We start from the raw sequence: 16,852 nt of genomic DNA, 5'->3' as shown, positions 1-16,852 counted from the left end.
TGCAGGACCTTCTTTGTCTTTTTCCCAAGAAAAAGTTTTCTTGAGTAGCAAAGACATCTGGGACAGGTGCTTTTTATTCTGGAACTGACAGTACTTAGCTCTGAGAGATTTCTTTGTCATTTGAGATTCATTGCTTGGAGTTGTTTTCCCTGGCTGGTTTCAGGGGCAGTTTTGTTAGGCAAAGAAGCACTTCAGACTTTTGCCAGGTTCTTCAATGGTGATTTCCTTTCCCCTTTGTCATGTGTGCAAGAGAACTAACTATTCTTTTCATAGTTTCAACATTAGCAGTCTGTCTTCTACTGCTAATTACTGAGCTCTGTTGAAGTTCTCACAATGCTTAAGCTCTAGATATGGACAGATGCAAATATAGTCTCCAGAACATCTGTTGAAATGAGGTGTGTGCAGAGGTGTGGATGAAAACCCATCTCTTTCAGCCAGAGTGGTATTGGTACACATGACTGTTGCCATTCAGTCACTCTGGCCTGGTGCAAAGATAAGCTTTTGGATGAGCTGTTATGCCCCCTGAATTTTACAAATCTATACCTTAATTTTACAAAGTCCTTTTCTTACTAGAACAAGCTTTACAGCAGAGTATGTCAGAAAGCAAAGTTGCTGAATCAACTACTAATAGTTTTCCTTTCTTTTCATCTTTACTGCTTACACTATGAAAAGTTAATCCCTTCCAATGTGTCTTTTCTGTGCTAGTTTTCTTTGTCAGGTACAATAAATTAATAATATCTTAGGCCATATATAATCCCAACTGCTTATCAAGGATGAATGAAATTATCTCACTGTCCTTCATGTAACTCTAAAGTATTGGATATGATGTAGAGAAGTCTAGAGGAATGGCTCAAAGGAGTTATTACAAACTGGCCTGAGTTTGTTATGTCTCTTCTCCCTCAATATTCTTGTGGGACAAAATAGAGGGGAATGGGAGATTTCTGCTGTGCTGAAGGACCTGGTATGACTTTAGACCTAAAGAGCATGTGTCATAAGCAGAACCTGGGCTCATTTCCACCATGCTGAACCATGCACCCAGGCATGCAGCCCCTTAATCATCTGTGTGAAAAAAGTCTGATATTAGAAAAAGCTTTTGGTAACTCAGTGACAACTGTAAGTTACTTTGATTCACATGTTCTCTTTGGGTATCTAAGAGCCACTTTGTGAGCACCATGATAGTGTGTGAGAATAACAGGGACTAAGAGTGATTTTGTTGCCATTTCAAAGAAATTTTAAAATGAACTAGTAATATGAAAGTAAATCTAGCTGTTAAAATTATTCCATCTGCAATGCTTTAATAAACCCCACTGGTATTAAGTACATATATCTCCACTAACTTCAACACATTTGTTAAACTGATGATCTGACCCTAAGGCTTTATTAATAATAGAAACAAGATTCATTTTAATTGTGTCATGGATATTTAAGTAAAACTCCCTCTAGATTGTAATCTGCTTAAAACACATGGCAAACTATAGCCCACAGTTTTTAACCCAGCTTCCATAATTTTAACTTCATTTTAGCTCTGTGCCTCTCCCTAATGCCATTAAAATAGAATACTGACACAGGATAACTGCTGCATACTCTAAGTGCTTGTCCAAAAAAAGATGAGGCTCCTGGCAGTTCTTGTAGTGACATCACTTCTTTTATAGCAAGTGACTGATTATACGTCTCTTACCTGGGGATGAGATCTTGATGCACAAAAGTAGCAACACCTATTGTGAAAGGGGAGCAGCAGGATTTGTTTCGCTGGCTGAGCACTCAGAAATACACATGGTACTCTGATTTTGCAACAACTTGTACCAAGCACATTTGTACTATTGTGTATGTAGGAAGCACAGGCAGGCTCTCCCATCCTCCCAGGTCAGGCACCCAAGGCAGGTCACTACATGAGCTGCTTTCTGACTCTGTTTCCAAAACGCTCCATAGAACTTGGCTGCATTTTAGCAACGATAGCTGAAAAGCACCATTTTCTACTGAAAAGGCAAAGGGATTCTAGGCAGTTATATTAATTCAAGTGCATTTTAGTTATTTACTGTAATGATGAAAAACATCAAGTCTTGTTCTTTACCTACAAAAGGAGCTCAGATATCGTGCTGGTTAGGAATGCTGTTACGTATCTAGGGCTGGGACCAGTTACAGATAAGTACATTTGTAAACAAAATACTTTCACCACAGTCTTATATTCTCTGATTTGCCAAGGATTAAATAAAACAAAACAAAAAATATTTTCTGTATGAACTGATAGCCTTAGTATTTCCAGAAACAGGATAGGGAATGTGAAAGAAAATAAAGGACAGAATTTCTGAACTGCAGCATTTGGTGGTATTGCAGAAGAAAGCCAGACCTTAGCATCTGGATCTTGCCAAGTAGTAGGAAACTATAATTTCATTTAAGTAAATACTGACAGTTGGATGATTGAAAGACCAGCATGTAGGAAACAGTAGTCTGATAGAAAGATGGATTTATATAGTTGATGAGACCTCATAAAGATGACACTAACTCTGACAACATCTGTTATAAATCTTAAAAGCCCTTGTCTATATCAATTATATTATTCCAATTTATGTAACTGAAAATATGGCTCTGAATCTTCCAAGATCCTTACTCAGAAGAGATACAGGAACCTGAGGAACAGTCATTTGAGATGAACATACAGCAGTCTGCTCATGGCAAGGAAGCATTATCAATGCAATTTAATGTATGACCCCAATTTTAACATTTCGCCGTGAACTAATGAAGTTTCTAGCCCTGTGCTTTAAGGTCACGTAAGCTCTGTTAATGTAAGTTTCCAATGTCTCTGCTGCTCAGAACTTAGATTTATACATTGTAATCCCAGAACTCCTTCCTTATATAATTGACTGCCATGAGCAGGGCAATCAATGATTTTTCCTTCAGTCCCCTGTGAGTAGAAGAGTTGGTTATTGTAGGATACTCTGCTACTACACTAGCAATAACTGCATGTGCTGAGATGAATGCCCAGACTGGCATATTCTGGAGAGAAAAAACATGTGCTCTATGTGGGTCAATGTCACATGAACACTCTGAGGAAGTTACGTAAGTACCAAAGCATAATATGTTTGTGGTTTATCACTCTGCAGCCTTTCTTCGAGGCTTAATGAGTTTCTCTTCTGTTACCCATGATAGGTATCTCTCAAATGCCACAGCTATTGCTCCACTTGGTGGAAGATGCTAAAACAGTGCTCAGTCACTCTGGGTATAGTACTTGCACGTAGATACAGGCCCTCTGAAACCACTGGCAAATTTTCTCTTTGCAAAAAGTTGTGGTAGATGTTGTCACGTCCTTCTTCACTTGTCTGTTCCTGTCATGGCAGTCATGGAGTCATGGCAGAGGAGTTGTGTGAGCAGACACTGATCTGCCAGCTCACTTTAAACGGCTAGTGAAGACAATGAAAGCTCACCTTTGTTTATAAGAGATTATGGAATATCCACATAACTGCTTGTACCAGGGTGGTGGGGATGCCCCTTTTTGGTGGTTCTGTGCTTTCAGCTGTTTGCTTTTTGCATAACCAGATCTCTCCAGTTTCCAGGTGTTTTGCACCTTCTATTAGCTTTGCTTTTCAGATTTATGAGGCCTAATGGTACTTTTCACAGTATAAAAGATGATCAATCCAAATTCCAGCTGTGTAATTTTTACTGTTTTCCCATCACATCTGACAATACACCAGCCTTGATCTCAGCTGTTCCACAGTGGCACGAGGAGCTGTCACAGCTTGTGTCCTGCTACCCAGTTAGCTGCACTTCAGCATCCACAGATGCATCTTATGCAATATACAGAATATCTTGGCTTCCCTCACACTCTCTTTAGATTTCTAAATCTTTTTTCCTCACTATTTTTTTAAAGAAAAACACTTCAAAAAGCATGTGCTTGTATTTCAGAAAGAGGCCATAGTCTGGAAATATTTTCTGATTTAAACAGAAATACCTGAAATGGTTTTCCTATCTATATGCAGTGTTTTTCCACTAAATTACCAATACAGCTGATTATACTGTAGGTGGCCTCTGGTGTACAATAAGTCAATGACTTCCATTTTCTGTTACTTTTCTGTTTGTAAACATGGCCAAGTTTTAAAAGATACTTATTCTCTTCACCTAGAGCTATGAACGACATTGGAGATTACATAGGTTCCAACATTGAAATATCCTGGTTACCCAACCTGGATGATTTAATGAAAGGGTATGCAAGGAACTTCAGGCCTGGGATTGGAGGTGAGACTTTGAGAGTAATGTCTCTTTTGTTTCTTACAACCCTTCTACCCTCTGATGTTTATGTGAACTTCATCCTCTATATGAATAAAAATTGTGGTTGTCTATTACCTGGATACTAGAAATAATAACAATTTTCAATTTGCTTGATCTTGAAAAAAGATAGATTGTACAATAGAATTGGCAGCACAGCCTTCCTGTTGATACAGTTCTTACATCACCAATTTCTAAGTTGAAGGAATTTTGGATTACATTAAGTGGTGATAATTTCTGCATTTGCTGGAAGTCAACGAGATGATGTGGTTTCCAGAAGAGATTCCATAATTTTCAGTAGTTGTGGTTGTATCTTGTGTCCTTTATCATTGAAGTGAAGTGTTCTGTTGGAAATTGAGGATGCAATCTGTTAAAAGATTTAGCTCTCCTGCTCCAAGGTAGATTTGACTTGGAAAGTTTACTGTATCATGAAAAAAACATTTTGATGAATTCACTCTGTATGAAAGAATGAACAGTCTTAGGTCATCTCTACTTGTGTAGGTACTTTGATGATGTAAATACTTAAAACATTTTTTTTCTCAGGTCCTCCTGTTAATGTTGCTCTTGCCATTGAAGTAGCCAGCATTGACCACATCTCAGAAGTGAACATGGTATGTTATCAGTTCAACAGAAGTCCCTACATGTCTAGGCAGTACCATGGTGTTTGTTTAGCATCCCTGTTTCACTGGGATGTCTCCTCTCCTAGGAATACACCATGACGGTATTTTTGCACCAGAGCTGGCGAGATGACCGTCTGTCGTACAACCACACCAATGAAACTCTGGGCTTAGACAGTCGGTTTGTGGACAAGCTCTGGTTGCCAGATACTTTCATAGTAAATGCCAAGTCTGCCTGGTTCCATGATGTGACTGTGGAAAACAAACTTATCCGACTCCAGCCAGATGGAGTCATTTTATACAGCATCAGGTGAGTGAGCAAGAGTGCAAGTGCACTCTGTCATCTGTTACCTTTCTGAACAGACTATGAATTAACCACTTGGTTTTCCCAGAATAATTTCCTCAAATATTTACTAATGTAAACTGGAAGAAAGTAGTGGTGAGTCCTACCTGAGATCCCTTTGCTTTACCCAGTTTTCACTGCCAGGAAGGTATCTTTGGCTACACTAACATGTTTTCCACTGCATCATCACTGACCACTTTGCAAGAGTTTTCTTGTTGCAACTCAGTAACTATATTTAAAGTTAATGGTGTACTGTTCTAAAAATTAATGAGTGTGCATCTTTGAAACAGAAAGTCCAAAGTCACCCCTAAGGTATTGGTAGTGATCTTGAGCACAGTAAAGGGAGCAGATTTGACTCAGAAGTGTCCTTTTTAGCATCATAAGTTGCTGAAGTGTCCTCTGACATTAGACAAGCCATTAGACTTGTTTCAGTTTCCCCCACCTTTGGGTTTCCCACAGACTTAGTATGGACAACAGCTATAAGGATTTTGAAAACAGTTTCCTGTATCAGGAAAATATTAATGTTTCAAAGTTTTCCATATAGTCTGTGAGTTCTGAGGAAAAGGCTCTATCTGAATGCAACTAACAGGTGTTCATGTTGCTTGGAACAGGATTACCTCAACAGTGGCCTGTGACATGGACCTTTCCAAGTATCCAATGGATGAGCAGGAATGCATGCTGGATTTGGAGAGCTGTAAGGGCTGAGTACAGTGTTTCATATAATCTGTGTTTCTTTTCAAGCCTGTGTATGTGGTACTGAGCCTGCTGGAGTTTGCTGCAGTGATTCTGCTTGAGACAATGATGTAAGGGATGCCTTGAGATTTAAAAATAATGGGTACAAACATTAATCCCTCCATTCTCTGTGTTGGGCATTAAATGAGACTTTTCAATACCAATTAAAGTCTGATCCAATTCAAAACTAGAGGATTTAATTCAGTGATGACCAATCGACAGCCCTGCTACCAAGTGCCTGGAACTTTGCCTTCATGTACAGCCAGTGCAGTTGTGACAGTCACTAGGCTTCCTGAGGTTTGCATCAAATCCAATAAGAATAAGTAGATAAGCCCACAGGCAAAATTTGATGTGCTATTTTTTTCTTTGTGTGAAACCAGGAAAGAGAAAGAATTCCCTGCTTTTAGTGAATGCCTTTGTGACTAACCCTTACCTAGCTGTTTGGCTTGCCAAGGCATTCCTGTATCTGGTACACAGAAATCAATCAGAACACTGCAAGGATTGGCTGAAATTCAGTTGTACTCACAAAAAAGAGTGAAGAATGAATTTATATTTTGTCCAACCTGAATTTTATGTACAGTCAGCATGTAATTCCCATGAGCATTAATACTTATGAATAAAAAAGCAGGGGCCATGCAATAAATGGCAATGAATCCAGCCTCTTGTGTTTTTTTAGATCAAGGAGTTGACAGGTCCTGAGGGTTCCAGACATTTGGGAAGAGCTGTTTCTGAGAAAATTAGTTGGCCTATTGATGCAAGTTTATTTTTTTCCTTTTTAGCAATGACTTTGTTTTCTAGGCAATTAACCACAATACCATTTTATCCTGTCAAAAATAGCAATCTACAGTTTTACTTATGTAATCACCAAATGCAGAGGCAGCAGACAGTGAACCAGCAATCAATTCTCTTGCCCAGCAAGTTCTGCAGAGTGTTGTTGGTGATTGAGTTTTTTTAATTTAATTTGAGGGTTTTGTTTTCAGTGAAACAAACATGTAGAAATAGAGCCTCTTTAAACAAATGAATGGTTTAGCAGCAAGTTGTCCATTAATAACAAAACCAGCAAAAACTGATTTCCTCTGGATTTGCATAAATCCCTCCATGAATATCCTATTGATTTCCTGTTCTCTACCCACCATTTCTTACAAAACTTTTGAGAATCTGGCATCTCTGAAACTTCTACCTTTTTGTAATTTCTGTTTCAAAATACTAAGGAAGTTCAAAAGCTGTTAGGAGGAGAATTGACAGAAAAACACTGTGCAGGCAGTTTGTATAGGCATTATTTTCTGATTAAGCTTCTTGAAGCCTGGGGGAGGCCCTAACAATTGTTTCCAGGAGTGGGGATTCATACAAACAAGTCAGCTGTACACTTCACTTGCAAGCAGTGTCTATTTGTAAAAGCACTGTAGGACTTGCAAGGGGAGATAAAGATCCAACTGTATCCATACTTTTTGAGGACACTGGAGGAATCCCTGAAAAAGGAAATCTCTTTCCCCAACACTGCCTGACTGGTGCAGAGTACCTACCTCTTAAAATCAATGAGTGAACTTGGAGATAGACTTACAGTACAGAGTTGCAGCGTGATGTGTCTAGGATAGGCAGAGATCGATTAGATTTAGTAGTTACTTTCTTCTACAAACAGAAATTTCTGTGACTCTAAGATCCAAGCACAGACAAAAGACTAGTTTGAGTGCTACAGTAAGAGTTACTCTACTTTGAGTGAGTATGCAAATGAGCTTTTTGAGAGATAATTTGAGTATTTGTCATGACACTGAAGTGTATTGTTCCATGCCACATATTGCTAGTCAGCGTGAATCAACTTGGATTATTCTTCCTGTAGGAAAGCTTCCCCAGTGTGACACTGGCAACGCTGATGCTGCCAGGACAGGGAATTATCCAGACTGAATCACAGCATGTTTGCAATGGAACCAGTGAAAATCAGGATAGCAGAGGATTTAGAGGACTTCCATGATGAGTCCTCTAAGTTCTCAGTTTCTTCCTCAAACTTTGTGTTTATTCAGCTTTCTTTTGGCAGATGGTTACTCTTCAGAGGACATCGTCTACCACTGGTCAGAAAACCAGGATGAGATCCACGGGCTGGATAAGCTGCAGCTTGCTCAGTTCACAATTACCAATTACCAGTTCACAACAGAAATTATGAACTTCAAATCTGGTAACAGGATCTGTCTTCATTTCAGGGAATGTATCTGACTTTTTCCTTCACAGGGAAACCTCCTGTATCTATAATAGAAAATCCTTCTTAAGTTACTAATTTAAGAATCTGTCAGGTTTCTGAAAGGAGTTTTATTTAGCTTACACTTGCAAAGAATGCCAATCTTTTGCTCAATGCTGAGCCTTCAGACAGTCACGGTAGCGTATTATGTCCTTAAACACTGTATGTTTGACAAAATGCTGCATGGAGTAGCCAGACAACACTTGATTAAAAACACTTGAGGTACAGCTCACATTTTCTTGACCTAATTTGTGACCAGATAAAGGAAAATTTCCATTAGCCCTGATGTTTAGAGGTGTATGATCTACAGTCAGATCATTCTAATTCTATCCAGTAGAAGTCAGTGGTGTGTATGGATACTTCTGGTTTATTGCAATGTTTGTAAAAGATTTGAGTAATTTCTTTCCTGCTGATTTTTCATCCTTTTTCATGTATTCAGACTCTCATTTATGCTGCACATCTCCTCTAAGATCTTTTTTTGAGTTTGAAATTAACTTGCCCTTTTAAAAACTCTAAATTTAGTATCTGGAGGACTTTCTACAGCAGATGATAAGACAGTAGACATTTTGAAGCAATACTGTTATTCAAGAAGACTCATGATTTTATGACCTGGGACAAATCATTTGACCTATTCTGAGCTGGCAGTGCTGATGAGAACTGCAGCACCTCATGCAGGGTTTATGGAGACTAATTTAACAATGTTCAAAAAAGCTTTTTGTGATCTTATCCAAAAGATGTTTAAGAATGTAGTTCCATGGCGTTGTAGGAAATGTTATTTTGAATATCAGTTAAAGTGCAATTTACACAGTCAGAATCTTCCTTTGCCTGCCCCTTTTTTCCAGCAGGTCAGTTTCCCAGGCTCAGTCTCCACTTCCACCTCCGGCGAAATCGAGGCGTTTACATCATTCAGTCTTATGTTCCTTCCATCTTACTGGTGGCCATGTCATGGGTCTCCTTCTGGATCAGTCAGTCAGCTGTGCCTGCCCGAGTATCTCTAGGTGAGTCTGGGGAACCAACAGGGAAGGGTTTGCTGAAGTTGTAATTATGCTCTCCAATAATCCTCATTCTCCATGAAGGTGCATTTATCAATACTATTGCTTACATTTACAAAAGGAAACGTCCTTTAAAAGATTTCCTATGTTTTAATTTCTGCTATGCTATCAGAGCAGCTGTCTCAGTATACAACAGAAAAGAACCATTTAAAGATGGTCAAAAGCAATAGTTAATATGAGGCAGATGTATGAAAGAACTGATTTGAAGGAACTGGGATAGTGACAGAAAAATGTTCCTAGAGCTTGTGGATCTGTTTTTCTGAGTGAGGGTTGCAAGTCTAGATGCACAAGTTTCTGGGGGTTAAGTCTTCTGGGTTTTTTTGTCCTGATCTAAAACAAAGCCAAGGATAACATGTCCAAACTGCCTTGGTCACACCAATGCACAGACTCCTACAAGCTCCTGTGTTTTAAAAATCAGAAGCCACAGTATTGAAGGGCTTCTACTGTGAAAATATTCCTCAGCTTCAGATTAGTAAATACACTTGTTGTGTGTGCTATGAAACCTGAAGTAAACATTCTCACCCTACGCTGCAGGTATAACTACTGTCCTCACCATGACCACACTGATGGTCAGTGCCCGATCTTCACTCCCACGAGCTTCTGCCATCAAGGCACTTGATGTTTACTTCTGGATTTGCTACGTGTTTGTCTTTGCTGCGCTGGTGGAATATGCATTTGCACATTTCAATGCTGACTACATGAAGAAGCAAAAGAACAAGCAGAAGCTGAAGGCCAGAAGGCAGAGTGCAGAGGTCAGTAAGTGTAATACTGTGGTGAATAACTTTGCAGAAGGAATCACACTGCATTATCACCTTTTTCTACTATAGAAGCAAATTCTTCTACTTCTTTTTGAAAACAAACAAACAAACAAATCCTGGTTAATTATTTAGTTCTGTTACTAAGACAAGAAGCCAAATGCAACTGCTAATTTCCCCTTGCAGCATGGTTAGCACTAAAGACAACATATTCTTACATGGTTTGTGGTTATATTTAAGATAGAAAATGGAGACTATGAGAGAATGAATAAGAAGAGAGGTTTGGTATATCTTCAGACAGATTTGTACAGAGCCTTACACTCTGAGAATATATTTAGACCCTTTGGTATTTGTCCAGCTCTCAGTGTAGGTTACAGTAACCTTGAACTGCTCTTGTAGGGTCAGGGCAAAGACATTTTACACAAGCTGGGAAAGAGAGGCCTTTTCTCAGAAGACAGTCTTTAGTAGCTGCTTCTGCTAGGAGTCTACAGCATAATGAAATGTTATGCTGCTGTCAGCTAAACAAAAACTGGGCCTATAGTCTTGAGTGTTGTCCCCTTGAGGTTACATTTTTTACACCTAAACTGTGTAAGGTATATACAGACATAATTAGCAGGGATATGATTTAATTAAATATGAAGCTCAGTGAAACTGAACAAAGGAGTCCATAGAAAAAATCTCTTGTAGGAACTCCAGATAGGTTTGCTGCTTTCGTCATGTACATACTAATTGCTAGTATAGGTTCTTCTTTTCCTTTGCAGATCAACGTGAAGAATGCCATTGTTCTGTTTTCCCTTTCCATAGCTGGTGTGAACCAGGAACTGGCCATTTCCAACAGGCAGCACCGAATTCCCAGACGCCTGCCTGGCTCGTATGGCACAATAGAAATAGAAACTGGAGAGACAAAACGGCAGCAGCTAATGAGAGTGGATAAAAAGAGTGGTCTGAAGTCCCTCTTTAAGCCCATTGATGCTGATACCATTGATATATATGCCAGAGCAGTGTTCCCAGCAGCCTTTGCAGCAGTCAATGTTATATACTGGGTTGCATACACAATGTAAAAAAAAAGGAAGAAAATTTATGTGAAGAGCTACAAATGGAACAATACCTACAGACTTAAAAGCCCTTGCTGAAACTGTACTGATTCATCTCTTCTCAAAATATTTTCCAATGAGCTCAAGACATTTCTAAAGTCAAGAAAGTCCTGCAATCAATTCCTACCACAAGCAGCAATTTCTTACTGATCTGATTTGGTACAGTAATAACTCTACTCTGCCAAATAATCCCAGCTCCTTATTTCCTGTGTTACCATGAGCCCATTTTCCGTATGTACATATTTGTAGCAAAAGTTTAAATCTTAAATTACCATGGTTTTCCTCCACTTTAAGGGCTGATCAGGTATGAAGATTTTGACTTTTCACACTCAGATCGTTTCCATTTTTGTAGTGGAAGAGCCAGTTCCTCCCTGCCACACAAATGGTTTTCTGCATCTGGCCTTCTGGGAGGTGGTCTAAGTTTAACAGTAGTGGTAAAGTTGGAGTTTTTAATAATATAAATCTCATTAATACAGTAAAAGGGAATAGAAGGAAGTGGAGGATTTTTCTTAAATTATTATTATTTGTCTTGAATAAATTGAAAACATTTCAATGCTCTTAGTCACAGCATGAAATAAAATATACTACATAAAATTCTACTGAACTGTTAATAATGACTGTATTACATTTCAGATCTAAGCTAATGAAAGTTTAAACACTTAGACACAGTAATGTTTATTAGTTTAATAAGCTCAAAAATAGACAAAAGTGATTTAGAAACACAGGGAAAGCTCAGGCTTTCTAGGTTGTACTGGGAAGAAAATTAAAGGTGCTTGATGAAGGAACCCAGACTTCATTTTCAGGAAGGACTTTAGAATTTCTGCTGTTAATTTTCAGTGAGATTCTACCATGTGTGCCTCTGAAAATATCCTTTTTGCATCTGTCCCTAAATAGCTGAGTGAAGTAAAAAAAACATCATAAATGGCTTTAAGTTACTCAGTTGCTTTGGCTATTTTTGTCATCTTGATTCAGAGGCTGACCTAGCATGTTAAGCCTCTTCACTCCCATTATTTGACAAAGAAATTCATGGGTACTCATACCCACACCTTAACTCAGGACTAGATCCTCTCGCCCAACTCATGCAAAATAACACTTTGTTCTGGGGGTAATTCCACTCAATCCAGCAAATGAACAAAGTATTCACAGCACATACAAGTTTCATAATTAATCTCCAAAAAACTCCACAGAAAATACATCGATGTATGGATTAAAACAACTGAAAGCATGTGGAAACCAACGTAAGGTACTTCAAAAGGGAATATTTTTGGGGGAGGATTTTGTTGCCTTGAAAGTGAGAGGTTGTTTCAAATAGACTGACACAAAAGAAAATCTGAAATGACAGAGGGAAGGAAAGAAGGAAGCAAAGCAAGGGGCTGAAGACTATGATGGGAGCATGGGAAGGTGCAAGATTAAACAAGCCAAGAGATGTAGATAAGGGAAGAGTTGTGCTTGAATGTAGTGGCTGATGATTAATAGTTGCAATAAGGATGAAACAAGCATTTAATCACAGTGGAGTGTGTGCACATTCCTCCTGCCTTACTTTATCTGTGACGTATAACTTAAGAGTTGTTCAGTATCACTGAAGTAAGAGAATGTGCTGAAGAAAAAATAATGATCCTAAACTGAGCTATAATAGAAAATAGACTCCCATCATAAGCTGGGCTTAGGTTCAGCTCAAGCTTCAGTTTCTGCTCTAATGGAAAAACTATCTGCCAGCAGTGTACTGGAAAGCACAAACTGTGACATCAAGCTATAATTGTTCCACAGAATTCTCACCAGTCTACCCCTGGCCTGAGACATCTGGATTCTGCTCCAAGATCTTGCTGGGGAATCTTGGTTATTTCATTGCACCATGTGCAAAAGTAATATAATGATACTGATTTCTTTCCTGTATCTTTGAGTTTTACAGAAGAAAAACCCTTCAGAAGAGACAGAAACTCTTATCCTCCAACTAGGTAAGTGCATCCAACTAGTACTTATGTGGTGCTATTTACCATAGTTTCTGAGACTCTCACATACTGAATTGAAGTATCACTCAACTTTCACCTTACCCAGAAAGTTAATGAAATTCTGCATCTCCTTCAATACATGCAATAATCAGGCTTCACTCTTCTCTTCTACTTCTCCTCTATTCTATTTTTGTTGCTGTTTGTTCCCCATGTTGATGAAATGCTACATTACAGAAATACACAGGATTTTTTTCTAAATGTGTTTTTGTTCATAATCACTTTCTCCCAAAGAAATTTCTCTTCTGAGCCATTCTTACTGTTTTATATCATGATTAAGTGGAAAGTGGAATAAAAACAGCAGAAGCATGACTTTACAATGCCTTTTCCTTAGTAAGTTGTTGGTTTTTCCATGATGCTGGGTCAGGTTATATCTTGACTCCCCTTTCTACATCTCCGTTCAGCTTAAAGCAGAGCTTTTGCAATTTACACCTGATCCAATTCTTGTCTGGCCTCAGGAGCAACAGAAGTTTAAATGTAACTCTTGGATGATGCACTTTCATAGGCAAGTCAAGCTGGTAGGCAAGTCTGAAATACCCTGTGCAGCACCTTGCACAGCATCACCACCACAGCACCACGGCCTTTAGAAAGCAGGGAGCTTCTTATCCTTCTCTGTTACACTTGCATCAATCAGAAATAATCTTTGTTTTAAAATCAGTAGATTAACTACTGCTGTGAAAGCAGAATCTCACCTTTTCATATCCTGCTGGTTTCTCTAGCTCCTAGTTTATTACATTGTCTGTCAGGGTTAGTATCTACTGCTAAGAGTGAAATTATTGACTAACTGCATCTGAGAAATACTTGCAGCAAGTTCCTGTGGGATACAAATCATAAGAAAATAATCCATGATTTTGGAATTGAATTTATTAAAGAGCAGTGAACAAAGTACTGACCTAGTCCCTGTGCAGTGGCTGGTTATTTCAAGTAAGTAGCAAGAAGATGGCTGCAGATATTCTAAAGGCAGTGTCTAATCTAATTACTTCAGCAGTAACAGTTTGTAATTGTGCACCTGACATAACTCCTTACACTGCAGCCAACTGAGTAATCACATGGGGCTGTTGGACAAAATTAGTGACTTCTCCATCTGGGAGACAGTCTTAGGCTGCATGCCCTGCTGACTTCTTCAAAAGATTTATTCCATGAATTTTCCTGTAGTTTGACTGCAGGTCTTTGAGGACTACAGCTCAGTTGTGATTGTTGAAAGTAAAAAGTGGCAGCCCAAAGCCAGAATGCTGGACTGTCACAGTGCTGTACATGGAAGCATAAATAAAGGGGAAAATATATCTCGGAGCATTGCAGGCAGAAATGTGCACTGTGAGCTCACATATGGCAGTTGTGTCCATTCCAGGAGTGAGGTGACTCAGAGGGGAGAACAGGTGTTTCAGCTACTGTTCCTGCACTTGAGTGAGTAGCACAAGACAAAACAGCTCCATCATGAAGACTGGGGTTGTCTTAAATCTGTTTCCAGAGCCAGAAATGGAAAAGTCAGATGCCATTCAAACTCTTCTAAGGAGAAACTTCAGTATAGGGATATGATGATTGGAGTTGTGCATAAATTTGAATCTTCTGTACCTTTGGGTTTGCTTTACTACTTTTTTTTCCCATTTTAAATCATCGTACTTTAAAATCATCAGATATTAATAATTCAGAAGTATTAATGTCTGAAGTAAATGTCCTATTCAACTCTAATTTCATTATACCCTTAGTAGACATAAATGAATTTGATGCCAGTTGAACACTGTCTTGGGATGGATTGTACTAGTGTCAAGGAGAGGAAAAAGTAGTGAGAGATCAGAAGACACTTCTGTGCTGTACCTGAAAGCATTTGTATTGCTCCCAGCAATACTGCTCTATGGACTGGCATGTCTGTGAGAGAGAGTGGGTATGTGTTAATGTAATCATTCTAAATGTGAAGTGTTAATAAAATGTAGGTATACAGAAACTGGAGCTTCTATATACAGACAAAATAGACATTGAAACTATTGAACTGGAAGATAAAATGCATTAGAAGGGAAATAAAAATAACCTTAGAGATTTCATCCCATAATGAAATCCTCCCTATTTAGTACCCAAGGGCTTGTGAAACTCTACTTTGGCCTTGGCAACAGAAGAGAAAGTATCACTCTGTATTCATGAGTGCTTTCTGTGGGGCACTTACCCAGACTAGTGTGCTTATGTTAAAAAAGCTGTTGCTGCCTCAAGAGGTTGAAAAGAATTAGGAAGCACAAGATGAAGAGCAAGATGCTGCATGATTTGTTTGAAAGTAATGCTGACAGTGACAGCACTATTAACATGTTCATATATAGAAATGTCTGTCCTGTTTCTGGGTAAAAATGAGAGAATTTATCCAGGTTAAAGTAAAAGCTCTCACATCAGTTCCTAACTGGTTTGCTATAGATAATGTAGTGAAACCAATTTAACTCAATGAGGCTTCTACTGTTGCTACAACAAAACACTTCAAACGATTGCTCTGATTTTAAATACTCAGAGTCATTAACCTAAGGAAGCATTTCACATTAGAAGGAAAACAGCACCCCTGAATATTTGTCTGTGAAGCAGAACAGATAACAAAAAGCTTATTGGAAGTTACTGAGAATATTTTAATTAAAAAAAAATCTGAAGCAACTCCCTCATGCCCTCTTTAGTACAGCAGCTTAAAGTACTTGCAGTGGCTGAAAGCTTGCTGAGGTTGTAATAATGCTGTGTGGAATATATGTTACAATAGATAATTATTCTTAATAAAAACTGAATAAAAACTTGGCAACATGTCCATTTGGATGGAGTTGGTAGCTGAAATGAGGTACTGACTCTTTCTGCCCTTATAGCTTGTGTCTTAAATGAAATTAATCTTAAGACCTAAGCCCATCATTACATAAAGCATTAGGGATCTGTTCTCTCCTTATACCAGCTTTATGTCATGGCTATTCCTTCTACTCAGTCCTGCACAGTAAAAACAAATCTGAAAAGACAGTCAAACCCAGGCTGTCAGAAAATATAGCACCAACAGGACTAATCAGATGTTCACTGTTCTGCAAAAAGATTGGACCAAAAAAAGAAATCCAAATATTCCTCATTTCTGAGGTATCTGAAAGCTCTAGATTCACTCCAGATTTGGGACCAAACAACGCACAGGACTAATTCCACTAAAGGAAAGATCCCTCTGGCCCAGTGTCCAGTCTCTACCTTTTGGTATAGTCTGTCATGCAGTTGCTGTGTATGTATGACAAGAAGAGGATTTCAGATGCAATAAGAGACAGGGTGTAAAGAAGTATTTATGTTATGAAACTGACTGTGCATTCTTTATTTCCTGATTGCTTTTAAACAGGTTTATATTCCTGTAATAACCATAAAACATTAACCAATAGAGAACAATTATCTTCTGGTTAAGGTAAGAAGATTCCTCATACAGTTTGTGCTCCTTCCTAAGTTAACCATCACACTGCCACACAAACACACTCTTTCTCCTCCCAGTTTCTTCCTCTTGCACCACACACTGGTAAACCCTTACATGAAACAAAGAAAAAGCTTAAGACACTCCTCAGATTCTCCACACTCTTCAGCAGACTCTTTTGAAGATCATAATCTTGGCCCAGACACATTTAATATAGTCTCTGGGTAACAGGTTACTAACAAATACAGGTTTGCAGTAGTTGATTTTTGGGTAAGTAATCTGAACAAGAAGAAGCTCTAGGAAAATATCTCCATTTTCATGCATCAGGTTACCAGCTGGGTAAGGAGGACATTTGGCTTTACATAGTACTTA

At 38.6% G+C, this 16,852-nt stretch overlaps 3 protein-coding genes across 11 annotated transcripts in view; 2 read left to right on the top strand and 1 right to left on the bottom strand.

Moving 5' to 3' along the window:
• The window catches only part of GABRD (gamma-aminobutyric acid type A receptor subunit delta), an 85,277-nt gene extending 73,595 nt beyond the window's left edge, over positions 1–11,682 (top strand). For 3 of the 5 annotated variants that reach the window (XM_051637265.1, XM_051637267.1, XM_051637268.1), the window contains 8 exons: positions 4,118–4,230; positions 4,804–4,871; positions 4,967–5,187; positions 5,832–5,914; positions 7,985–8,122; positions 9,025–9,180; positions 9,769–9,986; positions 10,751–11,682. In XM_051637265.1, the coding sequence (XP_051493225.1) occupies positions 4,118–4,230; positions 4,804–4,871; positions 4,967–5,187; positions 5,832–5,914; positions 7,985–8,122; positions 9,025–9,180; positions 9,769–9,986; positions 10,751–11,050 (1,297 nt within the window). In that variant the 3' untranslated portion in view covers positions 11,051–11,682. The remainder of the gene's footprint in view (positions 1–4,117; positions 4,231–4,803; positions 4,872–4,966; positions 5,188–5,831; positions 5,915–7,984; positions 8,123–9,024; positions 9,181–9,768; positions 9,987–10,750) is intronic. The other 2 variants (XM_051637266.1, XM_051637269.1) reach the window with 2 other exon arrangements.
• The window catches only part of CFAP74 (cilia and flagella associated protein 74), a 65,674-nt gene that overhangs the window by 44,868 nt on the left and 3,954 nt on the right, over positions 1–16,852 (bottom strand). The window lies entirely within an intron of this gene.
• The window catches only part of PRKCZ (protein kinase C zeta), a 57,540-nt gene continuing 52,836 nt past the window's right edge, over positions 12,149–16,852 (top strand). For 3 of the 5 annotated variants that reach the window (XR_007891348.1, XM_051637263.1, XM_051637257.1), the window contains exons 1-2: positions 12,149–13,038; positions 16,415–16,477. The gene's annotated coding sequence lies outside the window, so the exon portion shown is untranslated. The remainder of the gene's footprint in view (positions 13,039–16,414; positions 16,478–16,852) is intronic. The other 2 variants (XM_051637261.1, XM_051637259.1) reach the window with 1 other exon arrangement.

The sequence above is a fragment of the Apus apus genome, chromosome 20 (assembly GCF_020740795.1).
Source record: "Apus apus isolate bApuApu2 chromosome 20, bApuApu2.pri.cur, whole genome shotgun sequence".
Classification (NCBI taxonomy): Eukaryota; Metazoa; Chordata; class Aves; order Apodiformes; family Apodidae; genus Apus; species Apus apus.
Note: the sequence above shows the minus strand (reverse complement) of the source record. Positions and strands in the feature narration are given on the sequence as shown.